The sequence below is a fragment of the Squalius cephalus genome (genome assembly GCF_949319135.1).
Source record: "Squalius cephalus genome assembly, chromosome: 23".
Lineage (NCBI taxonomy): Eukaryota > Metazoa > Chordata > Actinopteri > Cypriniformes > Leuciscidae > Squalius > Squalius cephalus.
In genome coordinates, this window is record NC_137144.1 from 19617688 (window position 1) to 19636895 (window position 19208).

The window sequence follows — 19208 nt, forward strand, 5'->3', positions numbered from 1 at the left end:
TCTGCGCATCCAAGCGCACGTACTTATCCTTAGCTTTTTTTCAAATTGTAGATTGTGAATGAGCTAGTTAAAAGTTCATGTGGCGGTTGATGTGACATTCATGCTGAAATATCTGTATGTAGCATTTAATATACACAGCACTAACTAATAAACCTTTTCATTAATAATGCATTGTTGTGTGTCATTTTTATGTGCATTTATTTTCTTTATATTGATGCATTTTGTGTTTTAAGTGGAAATTCAGCAGAAGATGCTAAATGTATGGGCATCTTCTTGGGCATTGAGGTTATTTAGGACCTGGTAGCTCTTATGTCAGAACCCATACAATCCAGAATCTGTGGCTGCATGTCGTGCAGGAACTGGTCTGGCTCCAGCAGCGATCCGAAGCTTGTTCCAGGATTTCTTGAATGTTTTTAATGCCATCTGGAAATATAAAAAAAACAGACAATTAAAAACCATAAAGAGATGATTAATTCTAGAAGTGTCTAAGGATAAGAATCCTCACCTCTGCAATCTCCACCTTGCGTTCCCATTCCTTAACACTCTTCTGCAGCTGGCCGTGGGACTCTTTAACCTTGATGTATTGTAGGACATGTGGTACATGATAGTCGGCCAACTGGCCCCTCAACTTCCTGTTCAGAGCCTCTGCTTTGTTTCGTTCCTGTCAGGAAAAATAAAATCCATATTATGGCTTTTGGCCAGTGGAGTATCATTCCAACTAGTACAAATACCTTTTAGTTGGTTGACCACAGATCAGTAAGTTCAACAAGTACATAGAACGAATGTCATTATCCTGACCTCCTCCGCTTGCTTGATCTCCTCCTCAATCTTAACCAGTAACTTCCTCCGTAAAGCAATGTCACTGTTCAGCACATCTGACTCGAGTGTCAAGGTCTGAAGCTTCTTCTGCAAGAAGGGGACATTGAAAAAAATCTTTAGACACTTAAGGATGATAACTATAATGATAATGATAAAGATATAGTTCTAAATATTAAAGAATAACAGAGTCCACAGCACAACGGCACAGAGAAACAATCAGAATGATTTTTTCTAGCTGATAAAAACAATGACAGCCAATCAGAATCCATCCTATTTTAAAGAGCTTGAGCATTTAAAGCGACAGGCGACAAAACTGCACCGCGTGCTTAGAATAAACAGAACTATATCGTCCGCTGGTGTGGACTGGTTTGTAGTTATCGTTGTTGTGAACAGGCCTTTACAGTGCCCACACTTTTAGGTCAACACAAGGCCAACAATTCCCTATAGTAATAATGACCATTGCAAGACCTGTCCTAATACTGTGTGGCGTGTGGCTCAACAAATAGGTGATATCTTCAGATATTTTCTATGGTTAACCAAGAATCACCTTATTAGAATTCAAGGCCTGCAAGGCATTCCCTGCAAGCAGTTTGAGATCCAAATGTTCAAGGTTTTGCTCATCCAGTCGTTTACGAGTTTTGATGTTCTCTAACTTGAGCTGCTCAAAGTCCAGCGCCGTCAGTCCCTCACCCATCTCCTTCTGTTGCTTTAGCTGGACCTGAAGTTTTTTCTTGTGTGCGACGAGTGCTGTATTCTTCTGATGCAACTTCTCGATCAAGTTCTCCTGGAAAAATGGCACTTTATTGGGAATTTAAATCACAACTCTTGTCAGAATAAACTTGCGACTTGAAGTTTTCTTTTACCTTGGCCCTTATTCTGTCCTCAATGTATTTTATGACCTTCTCAGCACTCATCGTCAAACACTTTTTGTCCTGCAGTGCTTTACAGATGTCGCGATCAAACTGACAAGATTCTTTTTTAACCTCCGCCAAGTGGATATCAGCTTCTTCCAGAGTTGCCTAAAGAGGGTGGAATCAATTATATAAGCGTGTGTAATATATTTGTGACAAAGCTTTATGAGCTTGTTCCCTCTCTTGACTAATGACCTTGTAATTTTCCAGCTCTCTTTCTGAACGGTCTTTCGCTCTCTTCACATCCTCAGTCATCTGTTTAAGCACGCTTTGGGCAACATCACATTTCTGTTCCAGTGTCAGGAGCTGTTGTCTCTCTGGAGTGCGAACTTTAGTTTTCCTTCCTGGACTCTGGAATCAAAACATTGACAATGAATGAATGAATGAATGAATGAACATCATGCATGGACCACTCCTGTTTTTTTTTATTGTTAATGATTATTTATATATATGATATTATTTATATCATGGTATGATGCACACATTTCTTGATCAAAACTTTGCTTAAAAACCTGTTGTACACAATCTATTAAATGCCTTCTGTCGTCTGATTGATAGTTTATACTTTTTTAGCAAGTAAAAGTCCTTTTAACATAACTGTAAAAAAAAAAAAGTCCTCCTTCAGGTCGTGGTGCTTGTGTCTTTTTGCAGTGAAATCTTTACTGATTTTTATAAATGAAACATAAGAATAACTTTTATATTGCTAGTAATATTTCAAGATGAACACTTCCTGAACTGAAGTAACTTAGGTTTACTTGAGTATGAAAAAATCATGTTAAAATGTATGAAATATGATGCATCAAACGTTCATTTGAAAATCTCTCAATCGTCGTCGGTTGTTGTATTGCACTGCATCATATGTTTTGTCCCCCACAATAAAAAACTATGGAGCTTTGATCATAAAACTTAGAATTTAAATATCATCTTACTAAAACATATTATCGGAAGATCTACCCACGGTTTCACAGGCGAGGCTTAAGCTAGTCCCAGTCTAAAATGCATGTTTGAGCTGTTTTAACTGAAAGCAACTTGCACTGAGATATCTTAAAATATGTCAGTCAGTGCCATTGTTTTGTCTCAAGATGCACACCACCAGTAATGTTTTTTTTCTAAGACTCGTTTAAAAAACGACTTAAATGTCCTAATTGAATTAAGGGCTAATCCTGGCTTAATTTAAACCCCGTTTTAGTGTCATAGTGACAACTGCATTTTATGTAAGTAGTCTATACTGTTATAAAGATGATTAATGTATTTCAATATGTCAGGCTTTACAGGATTAAAGAACACAGAAAGAACAACGTAAAACTTATTATATTACAAGATTTACAAGCACAGTCATGTTTCACCCATAGACTGTAAGGTTTTACCTCAAAACTGGAGAGTGAAAGCATAACGATAGAGACGTCACGAGCACTAAACATTACATCAGAACTGTATGCACTTGTTTACTTTATTAAATACAAATATATGCTATTTAAAAAGCATTATATACATATGCATATACATTTATATTATGTACCGTTGCTGTTTCCTCCGTTTGAGTCTGAAGGTCCAGTCGACTAATATATTGCTCACATATACCGATCTCTGCTTGGAGCGCTGCATTGGAGCGTCTTAAATGTAGGGAAATAAAAATGAGTTGTGTTTACATGTTAAAAATCATATAAAATGCAAAATTATTTGCTGATGCAACCAGAAATAAAACGTTCAGAAACTACGTTCAGTTAAAATGCGGCTGGTCCTACTGGTTATTAGCCAGCTAAATAAGAGCATTGAAACGCTTTTTTTTTCTTTTCTTTTTTTTTTTTTTTGGCAAACATGACTGCAAGAATAAGTCAACATTTTAAATAGAAAAAAGCTTTTATGACTTACTTTAAGTCCTTTACAAGTTCAACAAGTTGGTTTTGATCATGGTTTTGATCCGTGTCAGTTTTACTGTGCTCTGTCGTAGCTGCCATGGTTGCTTGTTGCCATGGTTTCGTGCGCGCGTTTGTTTCGCCCTTAATAAATTCTTGGTACACTATTAATCAATAAACACATAAATTCATTATCCATTGTTGTGATATTCTATGAAAAACGCATATTACAAATAAGCACGTTTTTAATATGAATTTTAATTTAGGCTCAGATTGTAGGGTATCAGATGAAAGACATTTAAATAAATACGTAAATAAATAAATAACATCATAGTCGTTATTTATAACTGAAAACAGTTATCCTATAAGGATATGTATATACATGATTTATTTCAATGGTAGATTTACATCTGCCGTCTACATACAGATTTGTGTTTCCCCGAAATATACATAGTTAATAGTTTATTACGGTAAACAATTTGAACAGAAATGTATGACAATGCTTTTGAAATTAAACCCTCTTTATAGCAGTGAATGAAACGATGAACACAGCCACACATTTCCTCAAAATGTCTGTTAGACATCAAACGGAAGTCAAATATGGGCGCATAGCAACGGAAGGACATGCCCAGTGGCCATGACCATAGATAATACATACATACAGATGCCTCATTAGCAGCTGTAACCCGTCCGCCATATTGGAACGGTCAAAACCGGTCCGTATACACTCGAGAGCAAGTTGACTGTGCGTCTACAACCGTAGTTATTCACATTTATTAATATCTTCAATAGAAAGATTATAAGATGATTTTCATAGAATTTAGTTTATCATTAATGTTCCGCAATTCTGCATATGGATAATACATATCGAGTTATAAAAACATAAACAAACACATTCTTTCCTCTGAAAGGTTAGTACATTTCGTATGGAATGTATGTCGGCGGTTTTTACAACCATATGCTGCACAATACTGTATCTTTTTCGATGGAAATGTATTTATTTGTTAGTGCGAGTGATGAACAGCGTCATGTTGACCGTTCCAAGATGGCGGAAGCGTCGACGAGTTTGGAGCTGGCGCATGTTGAATCTACGTGTAGATATCTATCGATATCTATGGCCATGACAAACTTGTACTTCCGGATTTTCGATGCTAATTGATAAAGCTATCTTACGCTTCCGGCTCAAATCGTTCCAGTCCGTTTTTCCTGCAGCAGCACGGGGGGATTGGTCCGGAAAACCCGAACCCCGATCACAAGCAGAACGCTGCACGGGATTATAAGCGGTTTTCGCGATTCTTGCACAACGACTTTACGCAAGCGACGTCACGGTGACACGGTTTTTCACGGGGGTCGGGTAGAACATCGATCTGTAGTCCACCGCCTCTCCCTCTCTTTCTAACCAGTCAATATCCTGAAGCTCAGGAACTGATTAGTTATATTCTACTCACTTACGGTGGACTGTATTTTCCAACATCCATTGCTACAGATTGAAGACTGAGAGAACACACATCTTGGCTTTTTTTCTCGGATCTTTATGCTTTGGATCTAGGGATTTGAGGCCCCTTTGGGGTGGTGGGGGGGTTTAACCCACAATAATTAGATCTAAACAAACCCCCCCGCCTAGTCTATTTTTAAACCAAATAACTTTTCACAAAACTTCACACATACAGGTCCAAAATAGACCTTCTAGACTTCATATTCGCATCTTTGTATGCGATATTAGCACTGCCAGAGCATTTCACACTCTATCCACTATTCATTTTCACCCTCGGATCTCCAGGCGGTCTAAACACCGCCGACAAACCGGGGAACGAGTGCTGCTCAGCGGCCACCGCGCTCCATCTTTTACGCCGCTGATATCAGATATTACACGCCCGAACCGGATACCATCAGACCCCCCCCGGGCTGGTCTACATCTGATCAGTGGTCCTCCGTCTGTGTGTTTTGGGTTGGATTTGGCGATCGGATTTCTCCTACACCCTGAGCCCCGTCGCGCGCCATGCCCGGCCCGGTGGCCGGTAGTAAATCTCGGGTGTATGCCGATGTCAACACTTTGAAGAGCAGGGAATATTGGGACTACGAGGCGCATGTGCCCACCTGGAGGTGAGATATTTAAAGCTATAAAAGTGCATCATCATCTGATGTTGTGTCTCAAAAAGCCTAGTGAGCTGCCTACCTAGGCTCGTTCACGTGCATCATTTTGTGCATGTATCTGCTGGTTTTCTTTGCGCAGTGGTTCACATTGTAGGCTCGGTATCGATCGTGCTGGGAAAGTCATCAATCTGCGTGATCGAGCAGCCCCCTGTTTGAGAGCTGGTGATGAGAGGATGACATGAACGGATTTACAGATGCAGCGTTAGAGAGCAGTGTGTGTCCTCTTCAGCATCCACAGATTTTATGCAAATGCAACGATTCCCTCAAGTGTGCAATCCACATCCAGTAATTACCATTCTAAACCAGCGCACTAATAGAACATTTAGGCTAGTGGTTTTAATGGTTAGATTCCTCTGGAGCAGTTAATGTGTTTCTGTTTTGCACAGTGCACATATATAATTGTGCTGTCGTTATTTATTTATTTTTGTTATTATTTTATGTGGAACACAAAAGGAGAATTTGTCTTCACAATCTTCATGCCAGCTCTTTTCCATACAACGGAACGGGTAAATGACTGTCAAACTCCCCAAAAACATTTTTTGGACAAATATTTTTGTTTAAAGAGTCGAAGTTAAGTCATTATTAAATGTGACTTCCAGTTCGAATATGCAGAATGGAAAAATACATTTGAGACTTTAGCTTTTTATGCTGTTTTCATTCGTTTTTTAACATTAAAACTGTTGCATGAAACGGAAAGCTGCATAAAAATGTTCCATTTGAATTCCACAGAAAAATAACAATAAAATTAAATTAAAACCAGTCCTTTAAAGAGGACCGATTATGAAAAATTCACTTTTAGATGGCGTTTGAACATAAATGTGTGTCGGCAGCGTGTACACAACCTACAATAGTAAAGATCCACCCACTCTCTTTTTTTAAATCCTCTTAAATCTTTTGTGACGTCATAAATGATTAGGCCCCGCCCATAATTACTGATTGCCCTATTAGCATAGACCCTGCCCAGTCTGCTGTTTATTTCCTCACCAAAACATTTAACAGCTGCATTCAAGTAAGAAATTTATTCTTATTAAAGCTACTAAGTGATTCAATCAAGAGCAGTGAGTGATTTTCTTTTTCTTTTTCTTTTGTTGTTTGATTCATGCTTTCACTTTAATACACATCCAATTATACACGTGATTTCTTGCTGTTGATGTTGATGTTCAAACATAACCGACTGTGTTGTGTGTATTTGACCGTTTAAACGCAATAAGACATGAGAGAGAACTTTGTTTAATACTCACGGGACGCACCGTCTGACATCAAGCTTTCTGCGTGAGAAAACATATTTGGCTTAATAATGCATGCGGATAATAAATTTTTATGAGACCAAATGAGTGTGACCGAGATGGAGATGATAATCAAAACAAAACAGATGTTTTGTTAGTTTTTTGGCAGAATAGCCAAGGTATGAGCTGTACAGGCTCCGCCCTCTTCTGGAAAGCGGGGTGGGAGCAGCAGCTCATTTGCATTTAAAGAGACATGCACGAAAACAGCATGTTTTTCTTTCCAATCAAAAATGGCCTGGGCATTTACAACATGGTATAATAAATGATCTGTGGGGTATTTTGAGCTGAAACTTAACAGACACATTCTGGGGACACCAGAGACTTATATTACATCTTGTAAAAAGGGGCATAATATGTCCCCTTTAAACCAATCAATTAGACTTTAGTGGGCGATAATGTTTTAGATTGTTATTTTTAACTAAATTAATAAATATAAATTAGATTAAATTTAAAAACCTTTAATGAAAACGAAATGTTGCCTTGAGAATTAACTAAGTTGAAGTACTAAAATGACTAAAAGTGAAATAAAAATAAATTAAAGCTAAATCGAAATTAAAAAAAATACTGAAATTTAACTGATGAAAATATAAAAATAAAAAAGCTTATTTAAAATATATAAATAATAGGCTACTAAAATAAAACTGTTGGATCCAGCTGACTTTTTTCTTTTAAACCTATATAGATAGTACATTGTAATGCACATGCCCAACTATATTTGTAACATATTTCTTCATGTTAAGCCATTTTGATTTGCTACACAGATAAAAATATGATTCTGAATGTACAAAGCCTCATTATTATAGTTAAGAGTTTCATACAGCAGACCATTGCTTAAAATGTCGTCTTTGGCTCCGTCCCTCGGTAGAGACGTCAGTCAGCCCTCAGCTGACAGGGGAAATGATGGGCTTGGTCATTTTCACAGATGGTTGACTGTTTCAGCCCCCTTCTTGCTAGCAGAAGCCGTGTGTTTGCGTTCTGGGCTGGAGATGTTGGTTCCTGCTGTAGATCCTCTATCTGACTGGCATGTGAATCTGTGTACCACCTGCAGTAACCAGGAGGATTACCAGCTGGTACGGAAGCTCGGGAGGGGCAAATACAGCGAGGTCTTCGAAGCCATCAACATCAACAATAATGAGAAGGTCGTGGTCAAAATCCTCAAGGTGAGAGTGTGTGTATAATCAATATGACCCTTGTCAACTACCTATTTAGGGCTACAGAATGTCATTAGCTGAAATGTTGTGGTTTCTCTGAGGTAAATTTAATGTAGATTTATTCCAAACCGATAGTTTGTTTAATATGATTTTATTAGCTTGATGAAATTTCATTGTAAATAGTTGTATATTTTGTGATTTTTATTTTTTATGCTCACCAAGGCTGTAACAATCAGAAGTAACAATAGTAATATTGTGAAGTATTACTACAATTTAGTTAGCAGAAAAATGAAACTTCTGTCAACATTTACTCACCCTCAAGTTGTTCCAAACCTGTATTTTGGGTGAACTATCCCTTTAAAAAAGCTGTTTTCTATTTTAATGTATTTTAAAATGTAATGTCTTCCTCTGATGGCAAAGCTGAAGTTTCAGCATCATTACTCCAGTCTTCAGTGTCACATGATCCTCCAGAAATCATTCTAATAGGCTGATTTGCTGATCTTCATCAAAACTGCATATTATTTTTGTGTAAACCATTACCCATTTTTTTCAGATTCTTTGCTAAATGGAAAGCTCAAAAGAACAGGATTTATTTTAATCTTTTGTAACATCATGAATGTCTTTACTCTCACTTTTGATCTACATCCATGCTGAATAAAATGATAAATTTCTCTAAAAAAAAACTTTTGAATGATAGTGTATATGCTAGCATACACTTAAAAAAGACATGTTATAGATACGTATATGTAGACATGCATTTAACATATACATTTTTTCTATTCTGAAAAATAGTCAAAAAATATTGATGATGACTCATCTTGCACTCTTGGGCATGCCCAGTGTTTTGTCCAATCAAATGCTTTCTAGAATGAGAATGTCCCTTCCCTTGTTATTCTCACTAGCAATAGCAAACTATGTGTTACGGCTTTGATATAAGCTAAAGGCTATTGGACTTTAATGATGAGTAAGTTTGTAAATTGTTATATCATTGTTTTCTAAAATAGCCTGTCAAGAAAAAGAAGATCAAGAGGGAGATCAAGATCCTGGAGAACCTACGAGGAGGAACCAACATCATTCAACTAATGGACACAGTAAAGGACCCTGTGGTATGTTCTCCATCTCTCTCCTCTTCCATTGGCGATGCTTGTCAAATTCAGTTCAGTTTGTCCATGGAGGACTTTGATTTTCTCTCTCTCTCTCTCTCTCTCTCTCTCTAAAAGATTGTGGGCAGACCACATTTGAGACAAATTGCTTTTTCTAGTTTACAGGACTAAATTTGGTTTTAGGCCGGAATTGGTTTTAAGAAGTTTCTCTGTCTCAAAATTGTCAGTGAAATGACAAAAAAAAAAAAAAAAAAACTGATTGGTAATGACACAGATTCAACTTCCAAACATAATCGAGTGATTCTAGAAGATTATCTGGACACAAATGAGATCATACGAAAATTACTAGAAGCGTAGTGATGATTATTGAAATATCAAATTAGATTTTACATCGGAACAAAGACTTGCAGCCAATCTTTATGCTTTTGTAATCCATGTTCTTCTGTTTTACTTTTGATTGCGATCTCAATGAATGCTTGATGGTGTCTGTTAATGCTTACTATTGTTGATTTATGGACTTCTTTATTTGAAGGACTTCATTTTCCAAATTGTTCATCTCTCTTTTTCTGTTTATTTCTCTCGGTTTATCCCCAATCTTTCTGCAGTCTCGAACACCTGCGCTTGTCTTTGAGTGCATCAATAACACAGATTTTAAGGTATATTCTAATTAAGGTTATCTATTTATCTATCTCTGTCAATCAATCTGTCTGTCTATCTATTTATGTTTGTCTATCTATCTATGTTTGTCTATCTATCTATCTATCTATCTGTCTATCTATCTATCTATCTATCTATCTATCTATCTATCTATCTATCTATCTATCTATCTATCTATCTATCTATCTATCTATCTGTCTGTCTGTCTGTCTGTCTGTCTGTCTGTCTATCTATCTCTGTCAATCAATCTGTCTGTCTATCTATTTGTTTGTGTATCTATCTATCTATCTATCTCTGTATTTCTATCTATCTATCTATCTATCTATCTAGTCTATCTGTCTGTCTATCTATCTGTCTGTCTATCTATCTGTCTGTCTATCTATTTATATTTGTCTGTCTATCTATCTATCTATCTATCTATCTATCTATCTATCTATCTATCTATCTCTGTATGTCAATCTGTCTGTCTGTCTATATCTGTATATATATTTAAAGTGATCAGCTATTTTTCAAAAATATTTTACTGCCAACTGTCTAATCAGAATTCAAGGAACTGTGTAATAACTAAAATGATTTAAGAGCTTATTTGACCTTATATCGAAGTTGCATTTCAAATTAAATCCTTCGCTGAAATGTAATACATTTTGTTTCCTTTCTGTTTAGGAGCTGTATCAAAAGTTAACAGATTATGATATACGTTTTTACATGTATGAACTACTAAAGGTAAGTAAACGTGTGCTTCAGTGGCTTGTTTCGGAGGCTTCTGTGAATTTCTAAGGTTTGTTTATGTAATTTTTTACTGGCAGGCTCTGGACTACTGCCACAGTATGGGGATCATGCACCGCGATGTCAAACCCCACAATGTTATGATCGATCACCAGTTAAGGAAGGTAATGAAGCAGTTATTGTTAATTCTTCATCTTGAACTGCATCTAAGATATTCAGAATACAATTCATAGAGACTTTTAGAGAAAGAAGAGTGGTCATGTTCCCTCTGTCATGTAGTAATTGAATTATACACCAGCAGAGGGCGTCAGAGTACTGGTTTCTATCAGGTGTTATTTCAGATATTATGTTCTGAATCATGTTTGTATGTGTTTGATCCAGCTGAGGTTGATAGACTGGGGTCTTGCTGAGTTCTACCACCCTGCACAGGAGTACAATGTCAGAGTGGCTTCACGCTATTTCAAGGGTCCAGAACTGTTGGTGGATTATCAGGTAAAATGCTCTGAATCACACGCAGTATAATAATTATGCATGTAAAAATGTGTACTCAAGCATGTACTTTTTTAAGATCAGATAAATCTTAGCAAAAATTATTTTTTTTAGGTTGCGTGTGGTTATTGGGTTTAATGTGTGTTACATTGTGTGAACAGATGTACGATTACAGTCTGGACATGTGGAGTCTCGGCTGCATGCTGGCCAGTATGATCTTTCAGAAAGAGCCCTTCTTCCATGGCCAAGACAACTACGATCAGGTGATTAGAGAGTTATATAAAAAAAAAAGAATATATTTCAAAATATTATTATGCATTTAACCCTACTAGCTAAACACCATGTGATCATGATTTCATTCGACTTCCTCGTTCCCTAGTTGGTGCGGATTGCAAAAGTTCTCGGAACAGATGAGTTATTTGGCTACCTGCGCAAATACCACATTGAACTGGATCCACGATTCAAAGACCTGCTCGGCCAGTGAGTACCAGCCGAGGATGTCCAAAAAAAAATCTGAAAACTTTTTATTAAACAATAACAACAACATCACAAGCATAGAAAAACAATTATATAACTTGTTTTATTATATTTGATATCCTTTATTAGCAAATAAAATACTATTTGTTTATTATAATATATTATATTTATTTATATTTATATTAATTATAAACTTCATTTTATAATAAATTATTTTATAATAATTAAAGTTTATTCATAAACCAAAATTAGGTCATTCCAAGACTTTCTACTGAGTTCGATGACTTTTTACATAAGGGAATTTGTATCATTAATAAAGCCTTTGCCAAATCCCATGCTGTTTAATTTCGATTAATCATGCAGCCTTATTAATAAGGTTGGGTGCCGTTTGTATTTTATTCTTTTTGATATTCAGTGTGGATTTACAGTGTCTTTTGGCAAAACGTTTTGTTGTAGCTGATTTCCAAAGAACATTAAAATTTTCCTATGATTTTAATGAAAATACCACAGCAAAAACAACTGGACTAACTAATATAAATTTCAACTTAAAATTAAGTAAACAGTAATAAAATAAGAACAAATAAACAAATTAGCTATAGCACATATAAATATAACTGAATGAATTCCAGGTACAGAAATTATCAAATATTAAATAACAACTTTTTATAAATAAAATATAGATTAATCCTTATTAAAGTTACAAAAGTTATTCAGTCAAGATCATCGAGTGATTTAGTTTTTCTTTTGTTCTTTGATTAACGTAAATAACACAGACTGCAGCAGGTTTATTAGGCTACTGTCACTTTAAGACCTCACGCAGGATCCAATATACTATTACACATGCTTCATTCTCAACAGTTTACGCTCACCTAAGACAAAACCGACTGTTTTTATAAGGATATTTTGACATAGTTTTGACTTGCGTTCAAGCGCAAGAAGACGCGTACGAGAACTCAATTCAGTATCGCACACTATATGAGAGGCGGTTGTCTCTGGAGATGGATGTGTGCGCTAAGAAAACAGCGTGTGGCGCAAGTGCCAAATTGAGTTCTCTTTGTGGTTGAAAATGGTTTGGAATCACATTAAAATGCACACACAGGAATCGACCTTAAGTATCCGATTCGCAACCCTAATCATTAATGATATCTGACCGAGCTTGAGTGGTCAGTACATGGATGGTCAAATACCAAGTGTGATATAATCTACTGTGTTAGTTTGTCCAGTTATTGAAACTCCCCTGCCGTATCCTACAGGCAAACACGGAAGCGCTGGGAACAGTTTGTGCAAACGGAGAACCAGCATTTGGTCAGCCAAGAGGCTCTGGACCTTCTCGACAAGCTGCTACGCTACGACCATCAGCAGAGACTGACCGCCACCGAGGCCATGGAGCACCCTTATTTCTGTGAGTTTGCTTACCTCATTCCTGACACTTTTATTGACACAACAAAGAGTCTAAAATTCTTAAAAATTCTTTAGATCCAGTGGTGAAGGAGCAGTCTCACACTAATACAGATGGCACCATAGTGTCAAGTGGAACCAACACACCCCGATGAGAGCAGGTGTCTATATTTCATCAGTGTATATTCAAATGATTCTCTATAATTGTAACACATTTTCAGTTTTTTGGATGTGCATATGAACCATTATTTTAATGTGAATTCTGTTGATCAAATCTTCTCAAAAATAAATCTGAACCATATTGGTTATTAGCGGGTATTAGAGCTTTACTGTAGCAGTTCAATCGATATTTATTTCTACATGCTTATTTTTACATTTATATTACACAATTGTAAAAACAATAAAAATTTAATAACATTGATAAATGTACTCTTTAGCAACTCTCAAAATATCTATTGTCATACTGTACATCAGTTTTATTTTCGTATTATTTATATTATTATTATTTAATATATTTTTATTTCAGTTTTAGTAATTTTAGTACTTCATCTTGAAAGAACTTTATTTTCGGTTAGTTGCTATTGCAAAATTTCTAAGTTTAAGTAAAAAAAAGAAGTGTATTTCAATTAACGTACATTAAATTTAAATAATTTGTAATAGTAATAACAACACTGTTGTTATGTAATGTTGTAATGGCAATTTTTTTTATTGTTTTTAAAAAGAAGTGTATTTCAATTAACGTACATTAAATTTAAATAATTTGTAATAGTAATAACGACACTGTTGTTATGTAATGTTGTAATGGCAATTTTTTTTATTGTTTTATTTGTAATTTAATTAGACAAAATAGTTCAGAATTTTAAAATCTCCCATTTATCGGTTATCAGCTTATTAGTATCAATCAGAATTTTAATATCGAATGCATCTAAAAAAATTATAATAATCATGAATTCCAATATCAAGTGAATTAATCCACAATTCTGATGTTTTAAATTGAGTCTGAAATTGAAATGTGCCTTTTTTGTTTTTTTTCAGGAATCGGAAAAGGCGTTTGTTACCTCAATTTTTTATCCCTTGTGTCTGAAACCTCTTCAAGTGAAAGTTGGATCTAAGCAGCACCTGTTACACCTCGTCTCTCGGACACACACACGCACACTCGTATACACTCACACTGACACAGACATTTCAACTTTTCCGTGTCCATCAAGATTGGTCTGCCCCTCTATAACAGGTCTGTTCCTCTAGCTTGAAGATTTCAAAGCTTTCCCTCCCAAGTTTTAGATGAAAGGAATTTATCCTCGACTCCACCCCCCAAGTACACTGGCCCCTCCCACCTTAATCTAGGCATGGAGAATGAAGACCAGAATGAACCCCGCCCCCTCTCTCCTTATTGGTCTGTGTGTCTGTCTGTTCAGTATTCAGACCTTGGCGCAGCCTCCACATACTGTAGTAATAAAGTGGCATGGTGGACCTTTATTTCTTTGCTCTAGGTAGATTGATTACTATATTAATGAAAATAAATGATTTTTATTTAGATTTATGTGCCTCGTTGTCTGTTGATGGGATTTGGGTTTTAATTAAATGTGTGCTTATTTGTGGTGGTTGCACATTCTTAAAGGGATAGTGTACCCTAAAATTAAAGTGTCATTATTTATTTTACCCACCCTAATGCCATTCCAAACTTGTATAACTTTTTTTCTTCACAAAACAAAAGAAGATATTTTGAAGGACACTGGGGTCCAAACAACATCTGAGCCCATTGAGTTTCATTAAATTTAGAAAAAGAACACTGAAACATATTTCTAAAGATCTTCTTTTATGTTCCACAAAAGTAAGTCATGCAGGTTTGGAGCGACATGAGGGTAAATATGACAGAATTTTCATTTTTTGAGTGAACTATCCATTTAAGATTTGTAATTTGAACAAACCACTAAAAAAATAAAACACTGAAAAAAAAAAAAAAAAAAAAAACGAAACAAGCTAACAATACTCAAAATCTACCAAGTATGTTGTTTCGTATTGATCTGCTTGATAACATCGGTAAACGTCCAGGTTAATTAACAAACCGAAACACATACATAACATAAACGTAATATCACTTAGGCCTACCTCTTCCGTACATGACGTGAATGCACAAGTGAACTTCAAGTTACGTGCTAGTCAGATCGTGTAAATGACAAGTCACGTTGTGAGTAAGTTACGCTTTTTACATAGCAACGCGCTAAAACAGCGACAATGTTATAAAAAGAATTCAAAGCAATACTGTACATGTTATTCTAGGAAATCAGGCTTTCACATCTTTTTGTTAAATGTCTTAGAGTTAATCTATAAAATGTTTGAATATATAATTAATTAATTTTGAACTTAAATACTAAAATATTACATTCGACGAAAACGTTTTAGACAAATTTAGCGATATTTTCATAAAAAGAAAACATATTAAAACAAAATATGACATTTTCTTCAGGAAATAAGAAATCTATTTTTAAAAGTGTACATTTCCTGTGGCACTTCGAAAGGGAAACATCGTTGTGTTAGCTTTGTAAAACAAAATCCTCATGTTCTATGGTTGAGTGTTGACTGGTGCTTGAGACCAGGTTAGCGCTTCGTGTTGTGTGAAACATGATCACTTCATCTCTAATGTTTAGCAATATTTTGGCTATGTGATATGCCTTTTACCAGCCAGGTTAATTAATTGGCTCTGGCTCCCTCCCACCCACGCCCTTCTGTGTCATTATAACAGGTCTTTTGTATTCAAGAGATGTTGTGCTTAAAATAAGGCAATTCAACTTTTTTTTTCCTCAGAGGGATTAAATAATTAGACGTTTTTATAGACTCTAATCTCCCAAAACACTTTGCCTTTATAAAATACAAAAGAAAGGATAGCTTTTACCAAAGTGCAATTTTATATGCCAATCTTATGTGTGAGCGACTCAACACCACGTGAGCGCGCTTTGGGACACGTCTCGATAGCGGCCCTTTGTGACACCAAGGGCTCAAGTGTCCACTGTTGGCTCATGGGATGACTCGATTTCTCCGAGACCTCCTTGGTCAGTGCAGTCCACAGCGGTCCGGCCTACCTCCACAGGTCATTGTTTACTTGTGTTTAGTTCTTTTTTTAACCCTCTTCTCAGTTTCAGTGTTAAACAGAGAGACTCATCATTATTCATGTCTGGGCCTCGTGTGCTTACTTCTGCCCTCCGTGACCCTGACCTTGACCAACAGATCCCCATGCATGACTCCGACATGAATATTTCTGAGTGAATCTTGCGTCAGAAAGGAGAATTACATATTTCAAGTCCAAAAACCTGTAGAGCCATTTTGGGTACCTGCTTGTCAACGTCTTGACTGAATAATTGTTGTGTTGGTTGACCAAAGTGAAATTAAAATGAGGTTTAGACACATTACCTGCCACATCATTACCTTCATGTTCCAACATTTGATAAAGTGACTTGGATAATGTCCTTACGTAACTTCTGCCACACATAATGGTCACTCGGAGGTGAAAGGAACACTTGGCAATGTGGTTAACGTAAACCACATCCACCAATTACGCTGATGAGTGGGTGGTTGGGTAAACAAATTCACAAAGTCACTTGAAGGGATAGTTCACCGAAAAACCTATAATTCTGTCATAATTTATTTACCCTCATGTTGTTGCAACACTGTAAGACTTACTTTCTTCTGCAAAAATATATATATATTTTGAGGTCCACACAATGAAAGTCAATGGGGTCCAAAATAACATCGTGTGGATACAAAATATCTATATTCTAGGACGAAAGAAAGCAGCTTTGGAACGACATGAGGGCAATTTTTATTAATTAAACTATCTCTTTAAAGGTAATAAGAGGAGTAATTTTGAGAAATTAAAGGACTGATACCAATATTGAAGAGTTTCATATTTCATTGTGGTGTGAGGTTGAAATGAACTGAGAAATGGCAGAAATGTTATCTGTTATGAAGCTGTCTAAACATACTTTTGGTCTGGTGACCACATTTTTACAAGATGACTCAGTGATAGGATATCTTGCTTGAGAAAACAGAAGGATGGATTTCCTAGTAAGAATGATTGAGATTCATCTCCAAACCTGTTTCCTGGTGTATAGCTGCAGCCGCGCTATCAAAACCTTACACGGAAATACTACTGTTATAAAGCTGACAATTTGTACTTAAACTTTGTGTGTTTTCTGGAATTATTTTGTCATTAGTCTCATGCAACCAGACTTTTGATTATTGACATTGTGATCCACTTGAAAGATTGTTCCGGCTAAGTACCATATGGTTAAACAGGAAGAGATCATCTGACCGACATGCAAAACATGAAACTAACCACAGTTTATTTTTACACAGTTTGAGGCGGGTAAATCTGAAATCAGTGATGTCATCATAATAGACAGTTGGGGGGGGGTTACCAAGTTCAAGAATGATCAAAATTCCAATCAACCAATCAGATCTGAGGGACAAGTTTACAGTTTATGTCAAGTTTAGGCTTACAACCAGGGTTAGATGCTTCTACATCAGTGTTATTTCCTTCTGGTTTTAGGATAAGTTATGGGTAGGGTTAGGATTATATTTCCATATAGAGAAATGTGACCAAAATGAGACAGCTTCTGAATATATTTTGATCATTTGATGCTGGCACAAAGCTTGCAGAGACTTTGGCAAACCTAGTGATTTTTCTCAAAAGAGGACATTTTACTTAAAATTACATTTTGTGGCCCAGTACCTATAAACACAACTTTGTTTCCAGGCAGACTACTAAAAAATGTACACAGACTCTTAAAAGTTGCATGAGGCCAGCCAATCAGATCAGAGCTTGTGATTTAGGTAAGTGGTTGCCATTGTGTGCATCTTTTTTAAACTCAAACTTGGCTGTTTTTCAGATGTGTTTATTTATAGCATCAGTTTGTTTGCCTTAGACTACAGGCCAACATCTAATGTAAGAGAGATCTCAAGATACACTTCCTGCTCAAAAAGGACACCTGATCCCTTGCTTCCTGTCCTACAACCTGACTCCCCAACAGCTCACGTTCAGAAACATCTTCCCCATGAAATTTTCAGCACGGCCTGTTTGTACCACAGTCTGTGATGTCCAGTCAGCGGTGAATGATGATGATGACCTCACCTGTCATTGGAAAGCCATTGTAATTCATAAGCAGCGGAGCCATGAGGTGAGCTCAACCTCTTGAAAGGAACATTTCACCCCAAAATAAAACTTCTGTCATTATTGATTCACTTTCACGTCGTTTCAAACCCAAATAGCTTTTTTTCTTCTGTGGAATACAAAAGAAAATGTTTTGAAGAATGTTCATGTTATGTTCTTTCATACCAGGTGATTCCAAGCTCCAAAAGAACCATAAATTATTCATGGTTCATGCAACTTTTGCACTATATTCTGAAGCCAGTCTTCTGAAGCCAGATGATAGCTTTCTGTGGGGAAAAGGCTGAAATTTAAGTTGTTTTACTCAGACCGCTGTGGTCACCATTCACTTTCATTGTATCGAATTTTGTAAATTTTGTACATAGGTATATTTCGTTAGCTGAATAAATATACAGCTGAGTATCATCAGCGTTACAGTAAAAACTAATGCTATTATTCCTAATGATATCTCCCAATGGTAGCATGTACAGGGTGAAAAGCAACAGTCCTAGTACTGAGCCCTGCGGTACTCCATACTGAACTTGGGATCGATATGACACCTTTTCATTTACTGCTACAAATTGAGACCTTGCGAATGCAATTCCACTAATGACAACATCATTGTCGAGTCTATTCAAAAGAATTTTGTGTTCAATGGTATCAAATGCAGCACTAAGATCCAGTAACACTAACAGAGAGATACAACCACGATCAGATGATAAGAGCAAATTATTTGCAACTAATGAGAGCAGTCTCAGTATTATGATATGGTCTAAATCCTGACTAGAAATCCTGAATGGATGCCATTTCTTTCTAAAAAAGGAACAGTTGTGAACATTAGCTGTTGGCCAGTAGTAAATAAATAAAGGTGACTGAAATAAAGCAGCTTGGGCTTTCTGCAATAAGTTTCTCCTTTTCTTTTCCACAGAAGAACGAGAGTCATATGACTTTACTTTTTAATATGTCAATACTTTATTTAGTTTATTTGTCTGTTCAGGTATCTTGTAATTTAGATTTAGATTGTAATTTATATTAATC

At 36.2% G+C, this 19208-nt stretch overlaps 2 protein-coding genes across 3 annotated transcripts; one reads left to right on the forward strand and one right to left on the reverse strand.

The window, feature by feature from the left end:
• Nucleotides 1-176: 176 nt before the first annotated feature.
• cfap263 (cilia and flagella associated protein 263) lies at nt 177-5839 on the reverse strand. Of its 2 annotated transcripts, none has more exons than XM_079860283.1 (9): nt 5763-5839; nt 3603-3730; nt 3250-3343; nt 1926-2081; nt 1683-1838; nt 1367-1603; nt 799-906; nt 506-661; nt 177-423 (listed from the first exon to the last, which is right to left on the reverse strand). In XM_079860283.1, exons 2-9 carry the CDS (start codon nt 3686-3688, stop codon nt 313-315), a joined length of 1104 nt encoding a protein of 367 aa, XP_079716409.1. In that variant the 5' UTR covers nt 3689-3730; nt 5763-5839; the 3' UTR covers nt 177-312. The 2 variants fall into 2 exon arrangements, with proteins under 2 accessions (XP_079716409.1, XP_079716408.1); XM_079860282.1 differs by lacking the exon at nt 5763-5839 and adding an exon at nt 4760-4831.
• csnk2a2b (casein kinase 2, alpha prime polypeptide b) lies at nt 4734-14122 on the forward strand. The gene is made up of 12 exons (XM_079860284.1): nt 4734-5689; nt 8075-8186; nt 9182-9283; nt 9886-9936; nt 10601-10660; nt 10744-10827; nt 11045-11155; nt 11314-11415; nt 11532-11632; nt 12883-13031; nt 13106-13188; nt 14063-14122. The coding sequence occupies exons 1-11, from the start codon at nt 5586-5588 to the stop codon at nt 13180-13182; spliced, it is 1053 nt and encodes a 350-aa protein (XP_079716410.1). The 5' UTR covers nt 4734-5585; the 3' UTR covers nt 13183-13188; nt 14063-14122.
• The last annotated feature ends 5086 nt before the right edge of the window (nt 14123-19208 follow it).